Consider the following 25,868-nt stretch of genomic DNA (forward strand, 5'->3'; position numbering starts at 1 on the left):
ATGTTGGCAAGAGAAGATTTTTCAATTATCATCCAGTCGTGTTCAAGTTTATATCAAAAATTTACTCACAAGGTATTCAGTTCTGTTACGTAAAATTACTGGTACCTCTAATTATTTTCGTAACTTAGTTTAGTAAGTTTGAAACAGCTATTGGCCGCACTGCATGTTTCAGATCTTCCCGTCTTATTCAAATGGAGGAACGTTAATTTCCTGGAGTCGAATCAATGACTGTAATGTAGACGACGAATAGTTTACAAGCTGTTAAAATCTCGGGCGATCAGCCTTGCCAAGACGGAATTCTGCTCTGAAATGACGCGGCTAATAACTGGAGAAGGTTTTATCACTTCTACTCGCCGTGAAAGCCTCGTGCCTTATACTCTTGCAATTTCTTGTTTTGTATGGATGTGATTCTTGGTGTCTCGCCCCAAAGGGAAACTATGTATTGAAGGTGTATGAACATATATTTTAAGAATATTTGGGCCTATGGAGGGAGGAAGTAACGCGAAGATGAAAAATTACACGAGGACCTTCATAATTTATGCTCTCCATTTGCTGCGTGGTGTGACAAGCCAAATGTGTAGAAATGACACGGAGTTTTGGGGTCAGCCGTTGCATCTTTCACAAACAGGGAGACTCAGCCTAGTTGCAAACCCCATATATGTCTGACAATTCAATGATCCCATGTAAATTAATGCATATTTTTTTAATTGCGAATGTTCAATGTAAGTAATTACTATTTTTCTTTCATTTTAATTACGAATAAACGTGCTTAGACGTAGTAATTATAGGTGTCTGCATTGTGCAGTGTGGGACACACAGACAACACGTGTTTACAGAACCCACTTCTAGTTTCCAGACAGTTAATCAGAAAATGTATTAAATAAATGCACGGGTTCCTCTTGTTCGTGATGTGCAATATTGTGGTCTCGTTGTGGTTAACCTTTGCTGTCGAAGTGCGTCTAAATAATACGGGTAACGGTATTTAAATATTAATTTATTTCCTCAAAACGCCACATCTCCGTTACGAAGATAAATTAGTTAATGCTGTTTAAGGAAATTAATTAAGTTTGCACTGAGAATCATGTGGAACTGATAAATACGTAAAACGCAGAGTAATAGATTAACGGAAGGAGGTGAAACATACAGTTACCTCTGGAATTTAAAGAGTTAACATCCTATTCCTCGTGCATGTCAGTGTTCTTGTTTTTCCACGGGTATCCTGGCGCGTGCGTTACATTGTCGTTGTGACAGGACAAGATCGTGTTCACAGCTGGACAGTGCATCTCGCGGTTGCTAGGATGCAGTGCAGAAGGAGTGTGGTGTGTGGCGTTGGACTCATATCCATCGTCATAATGTTGGCTTCCGTCACCTTCTTCCTCAGCCAGGATAGTGGTAAGTCGGTAAGACACATCAGAAGCTAGAGGGAGTATGTTTAACACCGTTGTGTGCATATTCCAGTATTTTTTTCATGAGTTCCAACAAACAATTTTATTTTATTGATTTGTATGCGACTAGAAATTAGTTTATAACAATACATTGCAGGATATTGGCGCCTGTCTCCTCGTGTTTGTTTGTTTATATGGACGAATAAATATTAGCCTATGCTTATATACAATTTTCATTCCCGAGGGCTAGAAACATTTAAATGAAGAAAGTTGAAGTTTGCTAAGAAAACATAGAAACTAGAAACGTGAATCATTATATTATGAGAGAGACGACAACCTTTTGTCTGGAGAATGGATAAACTAATTGCTTTTGACGTTTAAGAAGAAAATGTTTAAATCGGATGGAAAATTTTCATTGTAACTTTATTGAAGTTCCTCTGAAAAACAAAATACTCTTGTAAACAGAAACATCTATTTTGGAGAATACTGTTCAATTTTAACGTTTTTAGTATATATTGACACTTTTCTCGATACAAAATCTTGCTGGCAGACAAGACGCGAAAATAAAAATTTGAAAACATATAATTGTGACCCTAAAGATTTATTTTACTTTTCCAGGTCCCTGTACAGAGGGAACATTTCCTTGCGGGAACTCCACAGTCTGTGTCCCGCAGAGGTTTATATGCAACGGCCATAACGACTGTCCGAATGGTGAAGACGAAAACGTGTACACGTGTAGTAAGCAGCGTCAGATTTACTTGTGTTGTTCCTTCACTTTCTCTCCCGGACTTTGCTCGAAATTCCCGAAAATCAGTCCAATGTTGAAAATTAATCCGGTGATTATCCGACATTTCTGGAAATGAATCCAATGTCTATATAAGATTTAAGGTTTTCACAGCGGTGAGTATGAAGATTTCTGTCTTCTGATTTGTTGCGCCGTGTAGTATGGTAGATGTTTACCAACGTTTCAGAGGTTCATCGTCCTGATGACGGAGGCAGTATGACCTCCGAAACGTTGGCAAACATCTACCATACTATACGGCGCAACAACCCAGAAGACAGACATCTTAATTATTAACAGTTTTTCTGTCGCCGGAACGGCTTCTTTCACTAATATCCTCAACCACCAAGAACCTACATTCAGATCAGGTGGATTCAAATATCTAAACGCAGCATTTAAATGGTGAATAGGCTAGAATAATACTTATTTCCTTATGTACCTAATATTTTATTTGGTGTTGGTAAGTTTCGCCGTAATAGTATAGAGTCTGTGACGTAATGCATAAAGTTCGTGACCAGAAAGACGTCATATATAAGATTATACGAAATCTTTCAATTCAACAAGAGTAGTCGATTAGGAACACACGTCAGAGAGCCTTTGTAGAAGCACTGTCGAAATGAGATAAAAGCGCAATGTTTCATAGTGGACGTCACAGAACAGACCTACTACTCTTCATGTTTTTATTGAATGAGCTTTGTGTACTGAATACGTGATATGATGACGGTTTTCGTGATTTGTGGTAGAAATGGTTAAGTACCATCTGTTGCCTTCACCAGTCGACAGTCGCTAATAGTAAAGTAGTAAAGTTTCCAACTGTGGTAAAAAGTATACAAATTAGACCTCTTATTCAAAGAAATTCAATTTTGACCCCGGCTGTTAACACTAATATTCAGAATAAAAAATAAGAAATAACTATAATGACAAGCGATCACCTGAAATACGGGCAAATCCGTTCTTAGAAATTAATGTGCATCAGCCACCATCACATACATTTAGTGAATCATGTCTTACCACGATGTGTTTGTCTTCAGCTGATATTCATGGAAACGCCTTCGTCCAGGAAGTTGTTCTCCAGAGGAAGACACAACAACACAACAAAAAATGTCGTGAGTACAGTATCACAATATAGCACTACATTTCGTCAAGCACTGTAAGTCGCCAGTCAACAGTGAACCCTAGCATAGTTTCTAGCCACACGATAGACTGCAGCATTTGCAGGAAAACTGGCGTCAAACTTCCTCACCGAACTTCTTGATTGTCAATGTTGTAATTTCAATTTGTTTTGATGCTTTTAAAAGTTATTTCAACATCTACTATTCTGTTGTTAGATAAATCTAGGAAACATCCATTTATATTCATCTAGAGTACGGTTCAATAATAGATGAACATAGGTGTATAGTATTCTTTACAGCAGGAAGTTGCTGCTAAGTTACTGCTGGAATATAAATCCTGACAATGTTTATACCCTCGCTGACCACAATGGCGATGTTACCATAAGTGGAGGCAAATAGTAATTCATTCTAAGAGACTCCCATCTTTCATGGCCTTGCGGTTCAGATGAAAAAAACAAAGCAAAGCTGAAAACTACTGTCGTTGTAAATATGTTACTTTCTTATTTCCTAGCATAATATTTCTAACATATTAGAATTCCGGATGAAGATAAACCCTATTCTTAACATACAAACTTTTTATAGACCATTTAATATGCATCCATTCGTCCTTTGGGACCGGAGACAGAGGTTAGATCTATCGATTGGGCCCAATGGAGTCAGTTTTTGCCTCAGAAAAGAGATAGAGTCCGGTCTACAAAACCTACTTTTTAATTAAAATAGAAATACGGATTATGTCCAAGAAGATTAATCATTAATTTTTTTGGTGTTATAATAATTGTTGTTACAAGACCTGGATCGCATTCCACGTGGCTGCACGTGCACAGATATGACCCGAGTGTTCTGCAGGTATCTGGGGCTCTCAGAAGTTCCACAGGACATCAGCACACACGTGACCCGCTTGTAAGTCCAGAGTGTAATTCGCGGTAATTTAAAAACAATGAAGGTGCAAGAGAACTTTTTTTCTTCTCGGCACACAAGAGACTTCCATTTAATTGATAACGAAATTTAGGGGTTTGCAAAATATAAGAATGATTTGGGGACTGTGATCTTTTGGGTTGTTTTTTAGATAGTTACCAAGGTTTCGGAGGAATATTGGTGCATAAAGTATATTCAGTTTTTTGTTAAAAAGGACTTCAGTCAAATGTAATTTGTATTTGCTTCAGACCGTCTTACTGAGTAACAAATATACGTAGCATGACTTGCGATTTAGATTATAAATAAATGGAATATGAATCGTGCATTTCTTTTAAAATACCTATGATAAGTTCAATCTTGTCTGAAATGGAAAAAAATGTTGACGACCTTTGGAAGTCCACTTTATAACTTTTAACTCCTGTGATTTTAAAAACGAAATTACTACCAAAAAGTACCTGTTATTAAACTTTTATATTATAATGCTACACGAAATGAAAGATTTTAAGATTGTTTAAAATCCTTAGACTTTTCATAATTTCGGACAAAGTTTTAGCAAATTATGTTGCCAGTGTCTGTTATGCAAATACTATTAATAACAACCTTATAGTAAAAGCTTGTAGTCCACATCTCCGCAGTATACATTACTTTGATGAGTGCAAACAATTAATAATCATTAACTAAACTCCATCAGATAATTTTTTCTTTATTTCTCTACAGAATTTTGGCTAATAATTCCATTAAACTGTCCCGCGATTCGTTCAAGAGATACAACAATTTGGAACTCATGTAAGTATTAAAAAACTTTTATGTGGAACTACTTACGGCTGTCTTTAGTGGAATTCAAACTAGGATCTTATGATTATCATACTCATCACTAAGATTATGCACAAAATTTCTTGTCACATCCATGCACCATTTCCATTTATTATGTTGGTACGTAGGCCTATTATAGCCCTATAACTTGCGTTGCTTAAGTACCTTAAATAAGTTAATCCTTCGAAGTTTTAAAATTTAATTTTATTACTTCTTCACTTTTTATCAACTTGCTCAAATTACTTTCTTAGGTACTTTCGTGAATTTCCCATTTCATTTCATGCGATTTTATTTAATGACAACTAAAAACGGCTACAACTTCCATTTAGTCAGAAATTCAGTGTCCCCCCCTCATTTTTAGATATATCTGTCAAATGATCGAGTACTGAAACTCAATGCCAAGATAAAGTTTTTGCAGAATATTTTGAAAGACAGCTCCCTGGATCACACGACAAAACCTCTTTATTATCTCTTTCGTGAAACATGGTAAATGGAAGCTGAAACGTCAGTAACGTAAGTACTAAATATTATATTTCTTACTAATCTGTGTTAGAATAGGTCTAAAAGATATCTTTGTGTTTTTAAAGAGATAATTATTTTACAGAAACGCATTGATATTTATTACGTCTTTTTGCCAGTAACATGAAAATCTATAGCAGAAGAATATACGTCAGTGTATAGCCTACATGAGGTGATATATTAATATAATTACAGTTAAATAAACTGGGTATTTATCGATATAAATTAAGGGCAGTGGAAATAAAGAAGTAACAAAAATTTCCAGTTACACGGCCGGTTTTGAGAACGCAGTAGTCTCGTACGTCGGGAGATTCCTGTACACATTTTCGTTCTTATTCTTATCATGGTTACTGCAATGAAAACACTCTTCCTACTGTGCACAAAAAGTAATCCAAAAATTGTACATAACTCCGTGAGTCAGTCTCTCCGAGAAGCTGATAGTTGCTCAGCTCGACTTTCATTGTACCTGAAGCTTCATTGCTGTGTTCAAAGCAGCCCGAGACTGGGCCCTGTCTTGAGCCAGCTTAATCCATTCCACACCCTTATACAATATTTATTTAGGACAGTTTCAATACTATTATTTTAGGCCTTATAATGACTTGCGACTTACATCACCTTTCGCACATAGTATGTGTGCCTGTAAAAATTTAGAACAAATGTGGGTGCAATCAGCCAGAACAGAAATCTAAGTCAACAGCAGAGCATCGCTAGATTTGATGCTCTGTGAGTTGCGAGCTGTCTTCACTAACCTGGGGTCTTCTGTTCGTGTTGCAACGTAAGTGATTTTCTGTGACCTTTAAGTATGCAATTTGGTGACAACTACTTTTAATTAAGCCCAGTTATAATGCCAAAATGAGCCGGGATAGCTCAGTCAGTATAGTGACTAGCTACGGGCTGGACGACCGGGGTTCGATCCCCGACGGGGGCAGAGGATTTTTTCCTCTAGCCTCTGCGTCCAGACCGGCTCTGGGGCCCCCCAGCCTCCTCTACAATGGGTACCGGGGTCCTTTCCCGGGGGTAAAGCCGGCGTGATGCTGACCACTCCCCCCCATCTAGTGCCGAGGTCAAGAAAGAGAGGAGCTATACCTCCACTCACACCAAACGCCTACATGGCGTATAGTGGGACAAACTTTTACTTTACTTTTTATAATGCCAAAATCCATACATTTAACATGTAATCTTATTTCAGTGAAAGCAATCTCTTAATGTTTCCTTAAAGCGACATACATTCTTCAAAGAAAATGACCAAAAGTCACTAATATTCACTGTGGTTATTTACGTTACAATACTAACAAACGCTGAGTATATCCTGTTTAACCCCCTGACGTCATGGTAGATCTGGACTTCATTAAATCCCATCGCACGAGCTTAACTGTACTCTCCTGGATTACAAAACGAAAGGCTTTGCCTCTTGTAGAATCTTAAAATGTAGTTTTCGCCTGCAAACTTACAACTCTGGCTATATAACTCTGCAAAGTCGTAAGCCAACTTCATAAATTGCCAACTGCTCAAGCAATAAAATCTTGAGTCCAGCTCTCGACAGTGATTAATCAATTCCCATTTCATGTCAGCACTGAAGTAATTTTTAAATGAAATGAAGTTCGAACTGTTACCTTAAAAAAGTTAACCCTTTGAAGCCTAGTGGTAATTATATATACCACCTGCTTTAACAATCAATAATCCTTCATGTACACAATCATCTTTTAACTTCTTTAGAAGGGATTTGCTGCACGAAGTAAAACCTGCCGCCTGGATTTCTATTGGTCCGTATAAAACATTTATTTTGGATGCCTCTGTTACATGTAGTCATTTGGGATGGAATCAGATTGATGACCTTCCGGACGGAGTCTTCGAACAACAACAAATGCTCATTCGTCTGTAAGTATGTTTCATTAACATTAGCGGAACAGAACATATGTGGGCCAGTAACAAATCTAACGACTTTCTGGAACTTTCATACAATTTTTTTTTGAGAATATGTTTAATTCAATTTATTAATAATAATAATAATAATAATAATAATAATAATATTCGAGTTTACGCGGTGGTTATCATCTAATCGTGGTAAACTGATTCTCTGACGTTTCGGAAAATCTGGCTGTCTTCATTACAATATCAAGTGATTAAACAATGATACGGAGTATCAATAAATAACTTGGTGAGATTTATGGTTCTTCTCATGGCGTCGGGTATGCAGATAACTACTACATTCTCTGAAACGTCGGACAATATCTACTATACTACAAGATTCTACATCCCAGAAGACAGCCATCTTCATGTTTATGTGTATCACTGTGTTCACACAAGCCCGCCACTGGACCCTAGGCTAAGTAATAGTGGATAAATTACTTAAATTAAGAAGAATTTGTTGTTTGTTTCCAGATTCTTGACAAATAACAAACTGACGTTTATTCGAGCCGGCGCTCTGAAGGATCTGACGCATCTTAAATGGCTGGTTCTTCAGGACAATAACATTGTGGACATTGACATGGAAGCTCTCACGTATCTCAATCTTACGTGGCTGTAAGTGCAGACAGAATAGTATTTTAAACATCAGATCTATTAGAATGCACATTTCAGTCCGTACCGCAAAGCAAACACAATATTTCGCCATTACAAATATCTCTCTGTTTGTGGTGATTAAAGAAACAATTCCTATTTACGAAACCCACTCGTAGATGACACTCATATTCTATTCGGCGAACTACCTAGTTACATATAAAAATGTGGCTTCTGGGAACTCACGTGTTGTCTGTGGTGTATTTTATATCACAGAATTGTGGGCTACGAAGGTAACTGCAGTAACAGGACCATTCAAATTATTGCAAGCATTTTGATCAAGGCAAACGGTCTGTGTTCCCTTGTGCCTTCCGCAGTGCAAGATAGTCTTTGATATGTGAATGGATATGTAGGACACGTATAAAATCAAACGAATACGCGCTTGTACTCTGACGTCGTGGCTGAGTGATTAAATTCCTGCTTCGTATTCGGAAGGGCTCGAGTTAACAACTCTGTCCAGAGACCGAAAGTCCTCACTGAGGCTCTTCATGGTGAACGAATGACCTATTAAGATTCTGGTTGCAACTAAAGATGCTGTCCGTAGCTTAGATTTTATAGTGACGAATGACAGGATGGAAACGAATAATTAATTGGTATGAATGTAGAAGGAAGTGATCATAGCCTACTTTAGGATATCCCGGAAATTAACTGGGAGGTATTAGGAAAATCACGGTTTACTTTCCTGTCCCTATCCGTCATAATTTTCCAACATCCGCGGTTTAAAGTACGTACTCTGCGTTCGGCCTACTCGTGCCTCCAGTGGCCGTTGCTAGGTTATAAAATATTTACCCAAACTGATAATGACCGTGCAGATGTACAGACTGACATCGTAACAATTAGTTTACTTTCGTTGTAGCAAAGTATATCCTTTGTTCTTATACACAACTTGCACAAATGACTTAGAGCATTAACTGCATTTAACAACACTTTTCTCGCAACAGAAGTGAGCAGATATTTATCAATGTCCTTAATATACCCATCATTACATAACTGAAACACGTTTTTGCCACGCAATTAAACATTTATTTTCTTTTCAGTGATATAACTAGAAACCGCCTAACGCTTGAAGGAAAATATTTTCCAGAACTTCCTCAACTCAAACAATTGTAAGTTAATTTAATTTATATTCTGTCATACAATGAAAATATTCCAACAATTCAAAATGTCTAATTTCGACGAGCTGAATACTTCTTCAGAAGCCGCTACTCGACCCTTCTAATTGAATTCTCATCTTTTAAGGAAATCGAAAATTCATTAAGTGGTCACAAGAGTCCGTTACTTGTTCTTGTCCAAAACCACATGACCCTCGATTACATCCATTTTTTATATTAACTTATCTTGGAAACTTTATTTAATTCTCCCTTCTAGGTTCGGTTGCATTTCTTTCTACCAGAGTCGCCAACATCAGAATTTAATTCTTTACCGAATCGCATGAACGGCGCACGGTGAAGCGTGACGGACATTGCCTATTATATTAGGAATATAAATACATTTGCATGGTCAAGTTTATTAAAAGTAAGTTTCAACTTTCTTTTCAGAATCCTTGACGAAAACGCCATTGAGGAAATCGGCGAAAACACATTTGCGAATCTCAGAGCTCTACAAAGTCTGTAAGTAAAGTATTTTCTGATCCGATGCGATCAATTATACGGACTCTCCATTATTCGCTAACGACATGAGTAAACCTCGTATTAAAAATTGTGACATTTATAATATCGAAACGAAAACAAGAAAAGAAATACTGCTTGCTTGTGGGAGCCCCTTGTTAACGGCCCGCCAGGACATCTCTGCAGTCTGTCAAAAAAGGGTCCATTCTATTGTCCCTGGCCTTTAACCGCATGACACTTATCTTTTCAGGGATCTAAATAAGAACCGTATAAGACACATCCATCCTAATGCGTTCAGAAATCTGCATTGCCTCGAAGAACTGTAAGTATAACTGATTTATGTGAATTAGACGTCCTCTTTTATGCATAGTTCACTAGATGTTCACAAAATTAATATATAATGTGGAGATCGAGTCTGCCAACAAGTTTACATATATGATTTTTGAAATTAACGAATCGATTTATATTAAATTTGGTATGTAGAGTTGAGTAATTACAATTAAAATTTTTCTTTGCCTTCAATTTATTCCAAATATTCAGGATCTTGTTTATATGCACGGGATAACATGTTCATAAAAACTAATATAAATTTATCATTGTTGCTAGGGACATCGCTAACAATCAGATCCAAACTCTGGCCCCTACGGTGTTCCACAACTTGACAGCTATCATGAAACTGTGAGTAATCTATTGGTCTATTACGTGAAACGTAGTTTGATGCTTTCTAGCTTTCATGCGTTGTTAATTGCGCTAAAATGGTCTAAAATGTTTTTAGTAATAACGCTACGTGGCAAAATTAATTTCACATTTGTTGTTATATCAGGCAGCTTTTAAAAGTACTTATGATATGAGAGATAAAACGTTTAGTACTGTAAAACCTGTCTTACCTTAAATCCAGTCTCATGTTATGGCGACATGACCATTGGACCTGAAAGTATAAGAAGAATATTAAAAATCAATGGATACTGAAATATGCCACTATATCAATTAACTCGGCGTGGAAAAAATTCCACTGCGAAAGTACGTTGGATTAGTTTAAAGTTCAGTTTAAGTTGTGAAATGTTTGACTTATCTACATTCACGTACCTACGTATTTCATAATGGATTACAAAGTAAAGTAAACATAGTTTAGAATAAATGTGCACACTGCCATCCAATTCCGTACACGAGATTGAAAACTGAGTGTAGGACAGAACAAACACCACCAACATCTAACAAACACGAAATCAATAAGAATTCAAGAATATGTGAAGAGTCTGACGTGAAAGTGCGTAGAAAATATTTTTAATTAACTGAAAATCAGATTGTGAAATTATTTATATTTCTTAATTAGTTTGTGTACATTACTACGAAATTTTAAATAAAATATTTTCATGTTACAAATAATTTAATTATTTAATAATCTTTGTCTTCGTTTATCTTGCCAGCGCACAACGTAACTTAAACGTACCACTTACTTTAACATACACTAACTACATTTTTCCCAATTTGCACAGCGTCGCGAAAGTCCACAATAACATATCGTTTTCAGTATAAACGAGCTATTATTTCCATAAGCAGCATTAACCAAATCATCATTATTGAGATGCTGCTTTATTATAAGTAGGAACTAAATTTTTAAATATTATTAAATGAATTCATCGGTACTTCATGGTACATTCATTCATCCATCCTCAACTTTCAAGATTCATTCAGACTAAAATTTTTGCTATTTGGTCTTAAGATATTCTTGCAAAACTTCTTAAAAATCATCATGCTCGTTTCAGATGCAATTTTATCACTTCTGCTGTTTCTTCGCTTATTCTCCGTACGGTCACCGACTCGATCTTTTATCTTAATTCACGTCAATGGCCACTCAGAAAGCGCATTTATCGATGCTGGTCGCCTAGGTAGAAACGCCGCGTAGACCTGTAGGTAAATATCAACGTTTCAGGGTGTTACTACACAAGAGACCAACATCAACACCTTCAAAGCCGTGAGAACCTCAGCTGTAAAATTTATATTTGTTCATAGACTTTCCTCTGTCTGTGCTGTAATGGAGGCAGTAGGATTCCATGAAACGTCTGTTAACATTTGTCACACTAAAGTACGCAATATCCTATAATATAGGCATCTTCACAGTCGTCGTCTTCAGAATCTCAGATTTCGCCTTTTCTTTAGCTCATCCCAATTTTATTTAATTGCAGGTCTCTTACGGACAACCCGCTCCGATCCATCCCGACCGAGCTGTTCAGCACAGCGAAGCATCTGAAATCTTTGTAAGTAACTTTGTGTCTTTACGCCTGGAGTGGATTCGTGGGTCAGAAGCTACCACGTAAAAGATTCATTCCGGCTGCTGCGATATTCATATATTATTAATAATAAACCACCTTTAATACTCTAAGACGAACCAAGTACCAGGTTAAAGATGAAGCTTTTAACTTAGGGCTGAGAGTATAACAATTTGATGCAATGGTGGAATGTACCAGGGGAAAATCGAAGAACGTGAAGAAATATACTTCAGTGGCTATACAGCATGACGCCAGAGAATTTTTCATTGTAAATTAAGCAAACAGCTTTTGGTTTCTCTTTCAGGCAACTTGGAAACATTGTAATAGACAACATCGCCATAGAAATGTTCTCTCATCTCACTGCATTAGAGTTTGTGTAAGTACACTTACGTAGATTTGAGCGCTCTTGCGGTATAAATTGCAGATCCAATAAACGTCTTAACTACTTCTGTGACATTTCCAGGTACTTTGACAAGTTCTACTATTGCACATATGCACCCGCTGTCAGAATTTGCAGACCGAACACGGATGGTAAGTAAGCAAAACGCAGCCTAGAAAGCTGTAACGAACTATTAATAATGGTGAAGTGACACAGAAATAAGATGTTTTAAAATTAGTAATTAAGTAACTCAGAGTTTCAGGGACGTTTTTGTAAAGTTGGTAGTTACGTAACTAGTCTATTTTAATGCGGTCCAAAGATTCATTTCCTAGTACATAAACACTTGTCATTGGACCCTACCATTAGCCCACTGAATGTAGTCCACACCTAGGCAAATAATTCTCTAAGATTTATTCTAATATTCTATATTCTATATTAACGTGTATTGTATTCCCATCCACTCCTAGGTATTCGGAGTTACATGTCTTCAGCTGTTCCATCCAAATTTTTATATGCGTGCTACATGTTTCATCCATCTAATCCTCCTTAATAACTTTAATAATATCAGGTAATGTAAGTGATGCAAACTCATAATCAAGTAATAGCTAGGGTTTGTCTGTTTTTAAAAGCCGGGTTAAAAAACCGGTTTTTTGGATAAATTTGTAAAATTCGAAAACCGGTTTTTAAAATTTAAAAACCGGTTTAAGATACTAGAATTAATATGGAAATATTAGTTAATTAATTCATTAAAAACGTTAATATTTTGACTTGAAATCGCCTCGGGCACAAGCATATTGTAGTAAAACTAATCTTCATGAGTCAGGCGAAAGTTTGACATGCAAATCCACAAACGCATTTTATTTTTAATTTCGTGAAAAAGAGCAGTTTAGAAGAAATTATAGTAAAACTTGCTGCAATGGATGGATTGTCCATTAATAGCATTACAACAAGCTCGTTCATACGACAGTCTTTGCAACAACGGGGATATTCATTACCAAAAAAACAACTCTCGAGTAATGGATCTCATTCGTACGTTTTATGACAATGCCAAACGTGAAATTATAAATGAATTGGATTGTATTAAGAAGAATGGGGAAAAAATTTATATAACTTTAGATGAGTGGACTAGTAAAAGAAATCGCAGATATATGAATATCAACGTACACCATTTTGCGGAAGATTTTAATTTGGGCTTAGTTCCAATAGCTAGTTCCTACGATGCTAAGAAAACATTAGAATTAGTTTCTGAGAGGCTACAAATTTTTAACTTGGATCTAGCAAACGCCATAGTTTATAATTCATATTTTGTACGGATTTTAGTTGGTTTTGTATAGAGTATATTTTATTTTGTTATATTTTTGTAGTTCCATAAATATTAAATAAACTAAAAAAAATTAAAATAAGTATAAATATTTATTAATGTTTTAACTATGTATTGTTTTTTGTAAAAATTCGAAAACCGGTTTAACCGGTTTAACCGGTTTTTGGAAATACTGAAATTCGAAACCGGTTTTTTCAAAAGTCGGTTTTAGTATAAGCCCTAGTAATAGCCTTCATCCTCTTTAGCTCCATTATATGTTAAAAATCTTGAACGTTATTTAAATATTCACCAATGGCTCAAAGACCAAGTCTTTTCTGCATTTTGTGTAAATCTCAAATCGCCCTCATATAAACACACACTTTAGAAATAAATTCCCTCTCCTCGAGTTAGAAGATAGGTCACCATGCCTACAGCAGCTTTACACAAACCTTAAGAACTGCAAAGTAACTGTTTACAGAAAGTCTTCCCCCATAACTTTATACACAACTCAGTGCTGCTCTCCTTATCGAAAATAGTTGCAACTCGCCGTGGTCGGTATGCAACCTTTACTACAGTAACATTCCCTATCGCTCATCAAACATGTGCTTCAGAAGCGTTATTTCACGTGAAGTAATTCTTCAAACACTGCCAGTCACCTGAAATTGAAGTACATATTTTTCGAAAAGCATTATTCGTAATTTTACATATCTCATTGTCCTTTGTGTTCATTTATTGCAGATATAATTTTATTTTTGCGAAGTATTTACCACTACACACTGCCAAATATATTTCTTTATAAGGTTTGAGGTTCTCGTGGCGATGAGGATGGTGTTATTCTGGGTATAGACGCCGTGTAGGCTCTTAGGTAAATAACCAGCACTGAAAACGGAGACTGTGAAAAGCTTCATGTGTACATAACTTGCTTCAACTTGTATGTGCCAGGAGTATCATCACTAAAACACCTTCTGGTGAAGCCGATCCTCAGAGCGACGGTCTGGATGGTGGCTGCAGTCACGTGTGTGGGGAATGGGATGGTGCTCTGGGGCAGGTTCTCTTCTCGAGATGAGAATAAAGTTCACAGTCTGGTGATCAGAAACCTGGCAGGTAAGCTCGTGGTGATAAACGTAGCATGTAAGCGACGACCGTTTCGAGGTAAGATTGAAGTTTATATGTCAGGCGATGAGTTTTTACATTTAGAATTACTTTTTAATAAAAGTGAAAAAGTAGAAGTCTTCCATGTCTTGCAAGCATTACATAGGAATAGGTAATGGAGTGCCAGAAGAGAAAAATAATCTTTATATGTTGTATAGTGAAGCCAGAAATACAAGTACCTTATTTCAGAATCATAGTAACATATGCAGATTACATTCAAGACGAAGTTAAGAAAAAATAAAATTTGAGGATTTGGGGATGATTCAGTTCAGAACCATTTTCTTGTTTCTGTCTCGTTTCTAAATATCTAATAATTAAAATAATATCAACTGTGGTTAATTTTATCACAAATTCTCTGACATTACCTTCTTTCGTGATCGCGCATTTACGAGTGAAGTGTCACTAGTAGCCATTTTAATCCGAATAAATTTAAAATTACAGTTTCACCAGTTAACACTAACTACACATGAACTTGGGAAAATTTAGAAATTTTTTCGTGTTAATTTTACACCTTCCTTTGAAAAACCGCAAAAAACATAAATACTAAATTTAGACTGGTAACAGTTTCAGATTTGTTAATGGGAATTTATCTGCTGGTGATTGGGACTCAAGACTCCCAATTCCGAGGCATCTATCACAAAGAGGCACACAATTGGATGACTTCTTGGAGGTGCACTATCATCGGTATGGTTGCCATGACGTCATCAGAAGTGAGTGTCAGTCTCGAGTTAAGCAGAAATTTATAGAAACAAATGAAGGACGCAGGAGAAATAAGATTAGCTTCCACTAAATGTAGAAAATGTGTCACCGAACGCTGGGACCGATTGTTTAACCTGCTTAGTATTTGGGAGAACCCTAGCTCAAATCTCGACCTGGTAACTGGATGTTCTGAGGCCGTACAGGCAAACGCCGATAATAGTACCTTAAATCAGGCCACCACCGCTTTCTTTCCTTAATCTTACCGCTTCGTTAATCATCAAATCATCCGACGTTATAAGAATAGTCTGAACTGCTTAATTGATTGTTTAAAATTAAATGAGGTCTTATTTGCGAAAAAATCAGTACCGCTGTAGATAACAATCTATAAAGTTCTTATCTACAGTACGAATGTCGGTTTTTAATAACTGTCCTCACCCTAAAACCGATGCACCTCAAAATACGCAACGACCTCCTGCTTTAAAATTCTTATCAACTCACTATTCATTATCAGTTCTTAGAAAATACCAGTTGAAATTCAACGGAAATATTTTCTTACGTATCTTCATCCGTTGCCCATTTCTTCCTTTTCTTTAGCCATTTCATATTCTTAAAAACTGATTCTAAAACCTGCCTAAAGGTAGCAGCACTTTAGACATATAGCGTCATTGGTAAAATCTTGATGTAATGTATAACCCCTGCAAGTGGGAGTATTGTTAGATAATGTAAATATTCATTGTCAAAAGAAGTTTGTGGTGCAGAGGAACAGATTCAAGCTTTTGTCCGTGTGTTCTAACCAACAGGTGTCAGTACTGATATTGGTATTCCTGTCCATGGAGAGATTCTTGCTGATTGCCGTTCCTTTAGGTGGGCACCAGAACATGTCCATGAAGACAACGTGTCTCAGTCTGTCAGTAATCTGGACAGCGGGGCTCAGCTTTGCTTCTATACCAGGTAACAGCTGCTGTAGTAATATTTTAATTACCGGCGTGTAATTTAAAAATGTTTCTGTGTTCTTACGTTTTACGACATTATAACTCGGAAAAGAACAAAGTTCTTCAATTTTATTTTTATAAATAAAGAAATACTTTATAAAGGTAAGAGGATTGGTCTACCGTTCTGAGGTACCAACAAAAATTGAGGATAATTGGCAATAAAATGTTAAAGATATGGACCTAAGAGAGAGAAAGCAACTATTGACGAGTTCAAAAGACCATGAAGATGGCTGCCTTGTAGATTGTTGTGCCGGGTACTGTCTGCCTGAGAGGAGAATTAACTCGACTTTGAAGCCATTGCGTCATACTAAAGTCCGTCAGAAAAACATTACCCCCTTCTAAAAATATGAGACATACAAGAACGAGACGTAACACTAGAAAGCTAGAAAACTATTGGAGAAAAGAGTCTGGCGATGTTTCTGTATCGCACATTATAAACGGCTGTGCCCCTGCGCAAATGGGTGCTTCTGTTTAAAGGTCAAGCCAGTACTACTCTGGTTTACTAACGCTTCAGAGTGCTTACTGGTACCATCATCAGGGCGATCGCCCAACCACGACCCAACAAAACACAAGACAACCATCTCCATGCTCGCCGCCGTAAGAACCAGAAATCTGTCTCACTCCAAAAGAGCAATTGTCCGTCTTTTATGCAGCTCAAATGTTAATTCCCCTGTTCACTGGACCCTGTCCTGAACCAGGTGATTCAAGTCCGTTTTCTCACAACCTATTTTCAAAATACACATTCCAATATTATCAGCCATTACGTCTACTTTCTCCAAGTGGTCCGTCGCCTATACAAATACGAAATGATTGGTTCGTGACATATTTAACGGCGATGTTTCGCCTGTAGTGAATTCAGAGAATCGAAGGCCCACTGCTGTTGGTGTGACTATGCAAAATGTTTCAGTCCTGTACTGGAAGAACAGCACGCGCTTCTACGGAACGAATGGCATGTGCTTCCCTCTTCACATAGACGACCCTTTTTTCATGGGCTGGCAGTATTCGGCTTTCATCTTCCTGGGAGTCAATTTTTCTGGGTGAGCAATAGTCTAGTCAGGTCATTACGACGCTTACGAAATTCAGTTTATAAAAACAACGGTAATTTACATTACATCAACAATAATTTAAGAACATTGCTGCTGTAAATAAACAAGCAACTAGAAAGTCAAAGCAGAGAGTTTCAGACTAAGTCGACTTTTAGCAGAAGACTGTTTTCATTTATGAATTGCATTATTTAAGTGTCCAGTGATAAGAACGAGATTTGTATAATAGGCCTCGTGGAGTAGAAGACAGACAGACGTATATTTCGGAACATTGTGTATGGAATACATCTCTATCCAGATAATAGGTACGTTCAAAGAGAATAATCTCGTGGTTTTCCGTTCCAAATGTCTTTACTCCTGCTTTAGACTGGTGCTCATAGCGATTCTATACACGTGGATGTTCGTAAGTATCTACAGGACGCGCCAAGCCACTCCGATCTCTTCTGTTGGAGATTTTGAATTCGTCATCAGATTCTTCTTCATTGTTCTGACCGACGCTGGCTGTTGGGCTCCCATCATAGTTCTGAAGCTGATTGCATTGAACAGAGTCCACATTCCAGGTAACAGATCTACAGTAACGCGAAATACCCAGATGCAAAGCGTGTCATTAGCGTAGCGTAGCGTGAAGCTTTGGCCTAATAGCGCCAGAATACAGAACATATAACTGGTGCTGGTAAACGTTAAGGTAACATACCAGAATATTTCTGGAGGGACCGAGGAAAATCACAGCATAACGCAGTCATGATTACGTGTCTCCAGGCAACAGACGCAGAAGTACGAACCACTGAACCGCGACGTTCCGTACTTGTCCTTACAATTGGTTAGAAATTTAAAACTGAACTCAGTTTTATATATATATTAAGGCAAATTTTCTGTATTATACCACGGTCCTCTATCGAAACTGGTAATAATACTAACCGTGCAAAATAATGCAGTATCTGTGACCTATAGTACATAATGGTTTCACATTTGTTTATAAATTTATCTGCACGCAATTCGAAGTGCCGTTTCTGAAATGTAGGATTTATAGGGCAAAGACAGTGGGTTTCTAGGTTCTTGCACCATGTGGACTTTTTATTGTATGCAAATGTTTTGGTAGAGCATGCTGCCTCCATCCTCACATTGGTGTAAAACCAGAAGGTTACACGTCGTTAAAACCTCAAATCGACATGTTCAGGAACGTTTGAGAATATGCAATACATATGGAATCTCCAATTTCGGCATTATTTAAAATTGTAATTCTTATAGTGAGGCAAAAAGTAGTCTTTATATTTCATCATGCATATTTTGTGTTTATTGTCCTTGCTGCAACTTCTGTCAGTTTTTACTGACCGCTTAGATCCGCTTCGCCCTCCAGCGTCATTCAGCTTCCGTGCTACGTCATGATAATTTCGGTAATACAAAAGATGCGCAGGAGATGAAAGACTGTTAACTTTTCCAGCTGACTTGTACGCATGGGTGGTATTATTCATTCTACCGGTAAACTCGGCTGTCAATCCTCTGCTCTACACCTTCACGACTTCCAAATACCGCGTGCAGCTCTTCAACTTCGAATGGAATCGAGTATCGCAGAGAAGGCTGGTGTCCCAGAGGCAGTCCACTGCAGGTAATTATAGTCTGATAACACTAGACAGTGTTTAGACCGGGGATGGCAACCTCTCCGCTACCTGGTGTCTGGTGGCATACTGACCAATACACGTAATGTGGTTGACTGGTAAACGTAAAGAAATATCTGTTACTGAACACATACATTTGTTCAATTATTGGAATGGGAGTGGTTGTTTTAGAAAGATGCAAACGACACTTACTTCGATCGTGAAACGTCTATCGGTTCAAAAACGGAGGAGGAATAATTACCTGGGGGGGGATACATTTTAATTTGTAACAAAAATGTATGATTTGAGGTTTTCACAGCAGTGAGTATGAAGATTTCTGTCTTCTGGGTTGTTGCGCTGTGTAGTCTGGTCGATGTCAACCATCGCCCTGATGACGGAGGCAGTATGACCTCTGAAACGTCGGTTAACATCTACCAGACTACACAGCGCAACAACCCAGAAGACAGATCTTCAACAAAAATGTATATTAGCCATGGATGAACTATGCAAAATCACGAAAAGTAGGATCTGGTAAATACGTGGCCCATTGGGAGCTCACAATTCCGCTCCTATTATCTGTGAATACCAAATTATCGGTTGATGGTTATGTCCGGTTTTGTTGTGTTGCTCGGCAGATACAGGATGTTCTTACATGTCGTCGAATCGCGTCATGGTACAGAACAAGAACGGGGACAACAACCTATTCTCCTTGGCGCCGCTGATAAATGGTGGCAGTCAGCTCCAGCCCGGCGCCACCAAAGGCATTTAAGTGTTGCGGGTAACTGACAACGTTTAACGCTCTGCCCGCGTTATGCACAGAAACTTGTCTGTGGTGAAATTTCTCTTGTGATGTCGACAGTTATGACTGACACCCCATGTATGTATCATGGTTTGAAAAATTATTCATACAAAGTCCAAAGATTAACTGAAGTTTAATTTGTCAGCCCTAAAAGTTTTATTTTTATTAGTATTTACCTTTTGATTCTGGACAATGCGGAAATTATTTGTTGTCGTTCGATCGTCTGTGAATATAGCCGTCTATAAAAAAAATAAATGTCAATACGCGATGTGTGCTCTTAAATCGTATTAATTTATTTCGAAGTTATGTAGTCTGCTTCTACGTACGTTTTCAAACTATTTAGCTTTCCTTTTTGGCGGCACTACTGTTGTTATAAATAAAGTAGTTGGAACTGTACTCCCAACATATCAACATCAAAATAAAGAAATTATAAAATTTACATGCTTTCTTTTACATAAATGGTTACCCAAACAATCAATTTTTGTTCGCCAGTTCACAAAATAATTTATCCCCAGGTGACCGGCCATCTTGTTTACCAAGCTTCGTATGTATGTAAACGTATTCATATGCACAAACAAAGTAGTCTGAAATAATTCGTTTCATAGGGCGGTATGGAGTCCCATACCAAGTTTTAAAATCGTAGTCAATGTATGTCACGACATGCAACGTCACGAAGCTACAGCCATCTCTTATTGTGCCTGTTATTCTCCTGTGAGGCACAGGATCACAATTACCACGAACACGGAGTAAAATAATGTCTCAAGATGCATCAAGAGCGAACCAGACTTGTCCGCCTGCTCCTACTAATTGGGTGTGGACAGAACATTGTCAGTCATGATGAGCTGGACTTTATGACTCATCAGTGATACACTCCTCCAACATTAACGAGAAAAAAACAAAACAAGATGCTTATTACATAAACAATCTTTTTCCCAACATAGGCCTATACTTCTGCACAAAAAATTACAATTGTAATTGTTCCTAAGAACCATTCCATGAAGACTTATAGGGTAGTGAAGGTAGATCACGAATTTCTATCCCGGCTGTGTACGGGTATGAGTAGTCAGCTTTATGTTCCAGCCGACTTAACTCTGGGAAGAAGCTCCAGATACATAATGGAATGGGGAGTCGTTTGGGACATGTTATAAAATCAAATTTGAGCTTCGGATAAATTAGTTTATAATTCGCAGATACAAACCAAAACTAAATTTTTCTCCAGCACCTCTTAAATAACTCCCTTGTATTGCATCATTTTTAATTCAATTTCAGTAGATGTATATGAACTAAAACAATCTAGACATACTGCGTCGATTATATACACGTTATGCAAATATACCAGAACAAGTCCATCTAGAAAACACTGTTCTAGTGCTTCATAAAGAAAAGTAAGAACGTTTTGGACAGACTGTACGTGGCCCGTTGCGCCCATCCTTGCACCCTTTCGTCCTAACCTCTTCAAGTCACGCAAGGGCATGCAAGTCCAGAGTAATCAAGTGGTGGACCACAGAGCTGCAAGAAGCTGCAGGCGCTTCACCACAAAGCCAAAGAGTCAGTGAACATCTTCATACTGATATAAGAGGCAATTAGGCACAAAACTGCACGTACTAACACGACACGTCATCCCCGTGGAGTCCTGTCGCATCTTAAAAGACGAAGTCCACCCCTTCCCGACAAATTCTAGCGCAAACCTCGAGTGTAGAAAACATCTTTAATCCTCACTCACTCGACACAAATAAACTACAACTGAACCACACTCGCAGCATGTCACTGTCTGACCTTGAGCTGCAATATGACCAGGCCTTAGCAATGCTGCCAATCATACAACGAAAATATTCCAATACTGTCCTTACTTTTCTAATTCCCCTCTTATTTTTCAATTGAAAGAAGCCATTCTTATGTTAGCAAATAGCAACAAGTCATTCGTAAGAAAAATTAAACTATCTAACAAAGTGCAATGTGTTCTTTTGTGAAAAAAAGAAGGAATTTTCAAGTTCTGTTTGCAGACGTTACATCAGCTTCGTGAAACTTTGAGCGTAACTGCTGGTTGCTGACATAGTAGGCGCAAATGTCCTCTTCGGAGAAGGATAAAGGCATTTAAAACACGACATGACCAATTATGGACTTGCATTTGATTGACATTCAGTGCCGACACCCTAAGTTCCAAAAGTGTTTGCATATTGTTGTAAATTCCTTTTTTGATTTTATCTCTTGAAATGTATTATACACGAATGGAACGTTTATATTTCCTCGGTTAGAACGCTGGCCTTGTAATCCTGGGGTCTCGGGTTCGATTCCCGGCGGTGCCCGAATTTATAACTTGTGTTGGGCAAGGCCGTGGCCTAGGCAACACGGAGTTTTCCTCTGGGGGCTTCCCCGGTTTCTCCGTGGCATCCCAACAATTACTCCATTCACACACAGAAGAAGGCAATGGCAAACCACTTCTGGATCATCTGCCAAGAACGTATATGAACAGGTCCCAGTCCGAGAAAAGGATGGAAGGATCCTGTTCATATGGACCTGTCGTCAGACAGAATACTAAATAATAATAATAATAACCCACCTAAAATATTTCTCCTCTGCCAACACAGATAATTAAAGTTGCCAAAAAAATTGACTGACATGTCAAATCCCAAGGCTGTTTTAATGACGCTGGCATTAACTCTGTGACAGAATAATTCTGAATGAGATCCATTCATCTCACAATGTTTTTTATAATATCAATTACAATGTCATCCTCCTATTTCTTTCTCTAGCAAGTGGTCATTTTCCAGAACAATTCCCAAGTAAAATTCCATATATATATATATATATATATATATATATATATATATATATTCCTTTTTCCCTATGCTAGCCAAATGTCTAGTCAACGATGTCCTCCTGTCACTATCCTGACACGCCTTAGTCACTTAGTTACACAGCGCTTGCATGGTTTACCGTCTAACTAATCGATCTTGGCGCTGTATGGGTTAATCAACATGGATATAAATACTAATACCATTCTAAATCAGTTTTAGTCTGACGAAATCGCCTGCCAGTTCTTAATTGCAATTATGTAGCCATCGTCACATCGTTATTTTCGTGGGGCATTAGCCTGTTGTAGTCTTGTAGGATTATTTCCCAAGGTTTATTAGCCTCATACACTACTATCATCTTGGAAGAGGGCCATGAGAGGACCCTCAAAGTGAATGAAATTATGGGCGTGATTGAAGTGAATAATTTATAAATAAATGTGTTTATATCCTGCATGCGTGTTTCGAAAACGCTGCCAATTGAGTCAAGAACTTTGATCATCATGTTCGTAGCAACGTCATCTTTAGATCTGCTTTTTCTTTATGTATTTTCTTTTCTTGTATATATCCTATATAATTCATTTAAGAAACTACGAACGATTCAAGAATGCGAGAAGTTTTAAAAAATAATAATTTAACGAAAGAATGTACGACATATTTTCTTTACATGCTTCAGTTTATAGGCCTAAGGTAAGGCTAACAGGTAATATTAATTTACTTTCAGATTGTAAAATTGTGACTCATTTCCATTTGCAATATTTCCCACCCGACTGCTTATGCTTCTAAGACTATTTGCGTCTGTATGATACGAGAATTTAATTCCATTTCATAGATAGGTCTGTGATTATGGTTTTTATTCACATAAGAAGCTACATGTCTAACTCCAAATCGTTTTAGTCTCGTCATAAAACCAAAGGCTAAATAAATATTTAGTGCAATTTCCATGTTGTTGTTTCGCATTCCACAAAAGTTACTTTGACAAAGCTGCACATTTTTAACATTTGTTATCACAAAACACTTCCGCACATCCAGAAAATATTTACATTCATACACTGAAGTTTACTAGCTGTTCCACGAAGTTCTAAGGTGTTCAGTAAAACTCTCACTGTAAAAGTCACTACAGAAACCCCTGATGAACGAAAAACATTTGTTTTGTATGAATGTTGCCCTTAGGTCGCTGTATTAGAGACAATTCACTCGTGTTATCCAACGGATAGAGAGTTAAAGTAGGCTAATGATATCACAGCTTTCTTCCACCAGCAATTTTAATGCAGACAAGCCAAGCCTTGCAGGTGTGCTAAGACTTCTGGAAGCGAACAATGGCCTCAAGGGAAATTACTGCTTATTATGCGATTCACCTATTTGGAAGAACTTTCACTGAATGCCACCAATCAATCGCAAAGGAAGCAGAAAAACAGGAACTGAACAAACAATTCCCACAGCGCAGGAATCTGGTTCCGTGAGAAGATTATCTTCATTTGTTCTACAGTTCAAAACTTCCAGGATTACGTGTCCAGACCTTTATATGGTGTTTCTCAGCAGTAGCTTCATATGTCCTGGTCTCCACACTACGGTTAGCCTTATATTATTGTATATAGTAAATTCTCCCAATTATCCGGGGGCGAATTAACCGGAGTCTTTCTGTTTAAACAAAAATTAAAAATTAATTTAGAATATCGGTTACAAAAGTTTAAAAAGAAGGGCAAGAATATAACAATGTCATGTTATATAACGTAAAAATATAAATCAGTTGTTGCTAAAAGTTTACGACAATAGAATTTTATTACTATCCTCTGAAATTATTTTTTAAAAGATAGTTGGTATGTTCTGTATTAAACTTTCCTTTCTGTTATTAGTAAATCATTAAATATTTAAGTAGTTTATGTCTGTAAATAAACTTACATATTTTTTACATTATTGCGTGTTTTTCCTTCATCTTTGTGATTTTTTCCGGAGTTTCGATTAGCAGGAAACTATATTTCTCAACCAACCCGGATAATCGGGGATCTATCGTACACAAATCATTAATTCCGATATATTCCATCTCTGAATTAACGAAATCTGCACATGTTGAACTTGGGGTTCCCACTTTACTTCCATCACGTAAAGATATCTTGTGTTCTACGGCTGAAATATAAAGTCGTTTTAAATTTGTGACACTACGGTTAAAGAGGGGATGAAAGATCCGATTTGATTTCTAAACCTCGAAACGGAAATATTCACTGCTTTGGAGGCGAAAGAACAAGATACCGACATTCAAGTATTACCCAGTGCAGTCGACACTAATTTGCACTGATGTGCAGTTCACACTCGTACTTAGCCACACGTGAAACTGTCATCTTTCAGCTTTTCCTACGTCACACTACGTCACCACAAATCAACTCGTGAAGCTCCACTGACCTGGGTAGGGTCTTTCGATCTTTTCGATATAGAGTTCGACTCCAGCCAACTGCAACTTACGGTATCGTATTTCATAAGTTTCGAGTTTCCGCCCAGTCAGAAGACGGCTGCTCATTTACTTCGGCTACCCATGTGAAGAAATCAAGGGTCAAGTTATTATCACCTTCAAACGAAAGTAGACCTTATCAGTATTAAACATATTGGTTAATAAGTGATAGGATGACTGTGTAATTGATGATATTTGTATTGAATTCATATCCATTTGTGCATGTCTGATCAACGTCAAATTTACAAATTTTTTTCTCCACTACGCCTACATCGGTATATATCTGCTCTTTCTTCCACTCCATATTTTTCCTAATCTAACCCATATAAACTAATTATCATCGACTTCAATTCTAGACTGCAAAACAGACGATGGAAAAAAAATGTACCAAAGTAGCATATTGAATAAAAATTTACTTGGATATTATCCATCGTCTAGTAATAAAACGTAAAAAACGTAAAACGACGTTTCGGAGATGGGGCTCTATCTCCGTCTTCAGGTTCCTACTCAGTTGGGCCCACTAGATAGAGCTAATCCCTATCTCCGGAGATAGGGATTAGCCCCATCTCCGAAACGTCGTTTTACGTTTTTTACGTTTTATTACTAGACGATGGATAATCTCCAAGTAAATTTTTATTCAATTGACTCTTCACCATCGTCAAGAAGTTTTAGATTTGATATACAAAGTAGCATAGTTCAGATTTCTAGTT

The 25,868-nt window shown here is 37.4% G+C and overlaps 2 protein-coding genes across 6 annotated transcripts in view; one reads left to right on the forward strand and one right to left on the reverse strand.

The window, feature by feature from the left end:
- The window catches only part of LOC110841472 (C2 domain-containing protein 5), a 199,345-nt gene that overhangs the window by 35,392 nt on the left and 138,085 nt on the right, over positions 1-25,868 (reverse strand). For both annotated transcript variants that reach the window (XM_022087057.2, XM_022087060.2), the window contains one exon: positions 10,579-10,619. The gene's annotated coding sequence lies outside the window, so the exon portion shown is untranslated. The remainder of the gene's footprint in view (positions 1-10,578; positions 10,620-25,868) is intronic.
- Positions 1,156-20,359, forward strand: Lgr3 (Leucine-rich repeat-containing G protein-coupled receptor 3). Of its 4 annotated transcripts, XM_022087073.2 has the most exons (21): positions 1,156-1,392; positions 2,004-2,123; positions 3,198-3,272; positions 4,067-4,178; positions 4,911-4,979; positions 7,332-7,403; positions 7,908-8,048; positions 9,122-9,190; positions 9,623-9,694; positions 9,942-10,013; positions 10,298-10,369; positions 11,878-11,949; positions 12,266-12,337; positions 12,425-12,492; positions 14,583-14,744; positions 15,357-15,502; positions 16,292-16,442; positions 17,391-17,520; positions 17,893-18,086; positions 18,968-19,132; positions 19,757-20,359. In XM_022087073.2, the coding sequence occupies exons 1-21, from the start codon at positions 1,299-1,301 to the stop codon at positions 19,888-19,890; spliced, it is 2,262 nt and encodes a 753-aa protein (XP_021942765.1). In that variant the 5' UTR covers positions 1,156-1,298; the 3' UTR covers positions 19,891-20,359. The 4 variants fall into 4 exon arrangements, with proteins under 4 accessions (XP_021942765.1, XP_021942768.1, XP_021942766.1 ...); XM_022087076.2 differs by lacking the exons at positions 1,156-1,392; positions 2,004-2,123 and adding an exon at positions 2,181-2,285; XM_022087074.2 differs by lacking the exons at positions 1,156-1,392; positions 2,004-2,123 and adding an exon at positions 2,767-2,914.

Source organism: Zootermopsis nevadensis, unplaced genomic scaffold (assembly GCF_977971745.1).
Source record: "Zootermopsis nevadensis isolate Lab colony 2312 unplaced genomic scaffold, Znev_1.0 Znev_ptg000010l, whole genome shotgun sequence".
NCBI lineage: Eukaryota > Metazoa > Arthropoda > Insecta > Blattodea > Termopsidae > Zootermopsis > Zootermopsis nevadensis.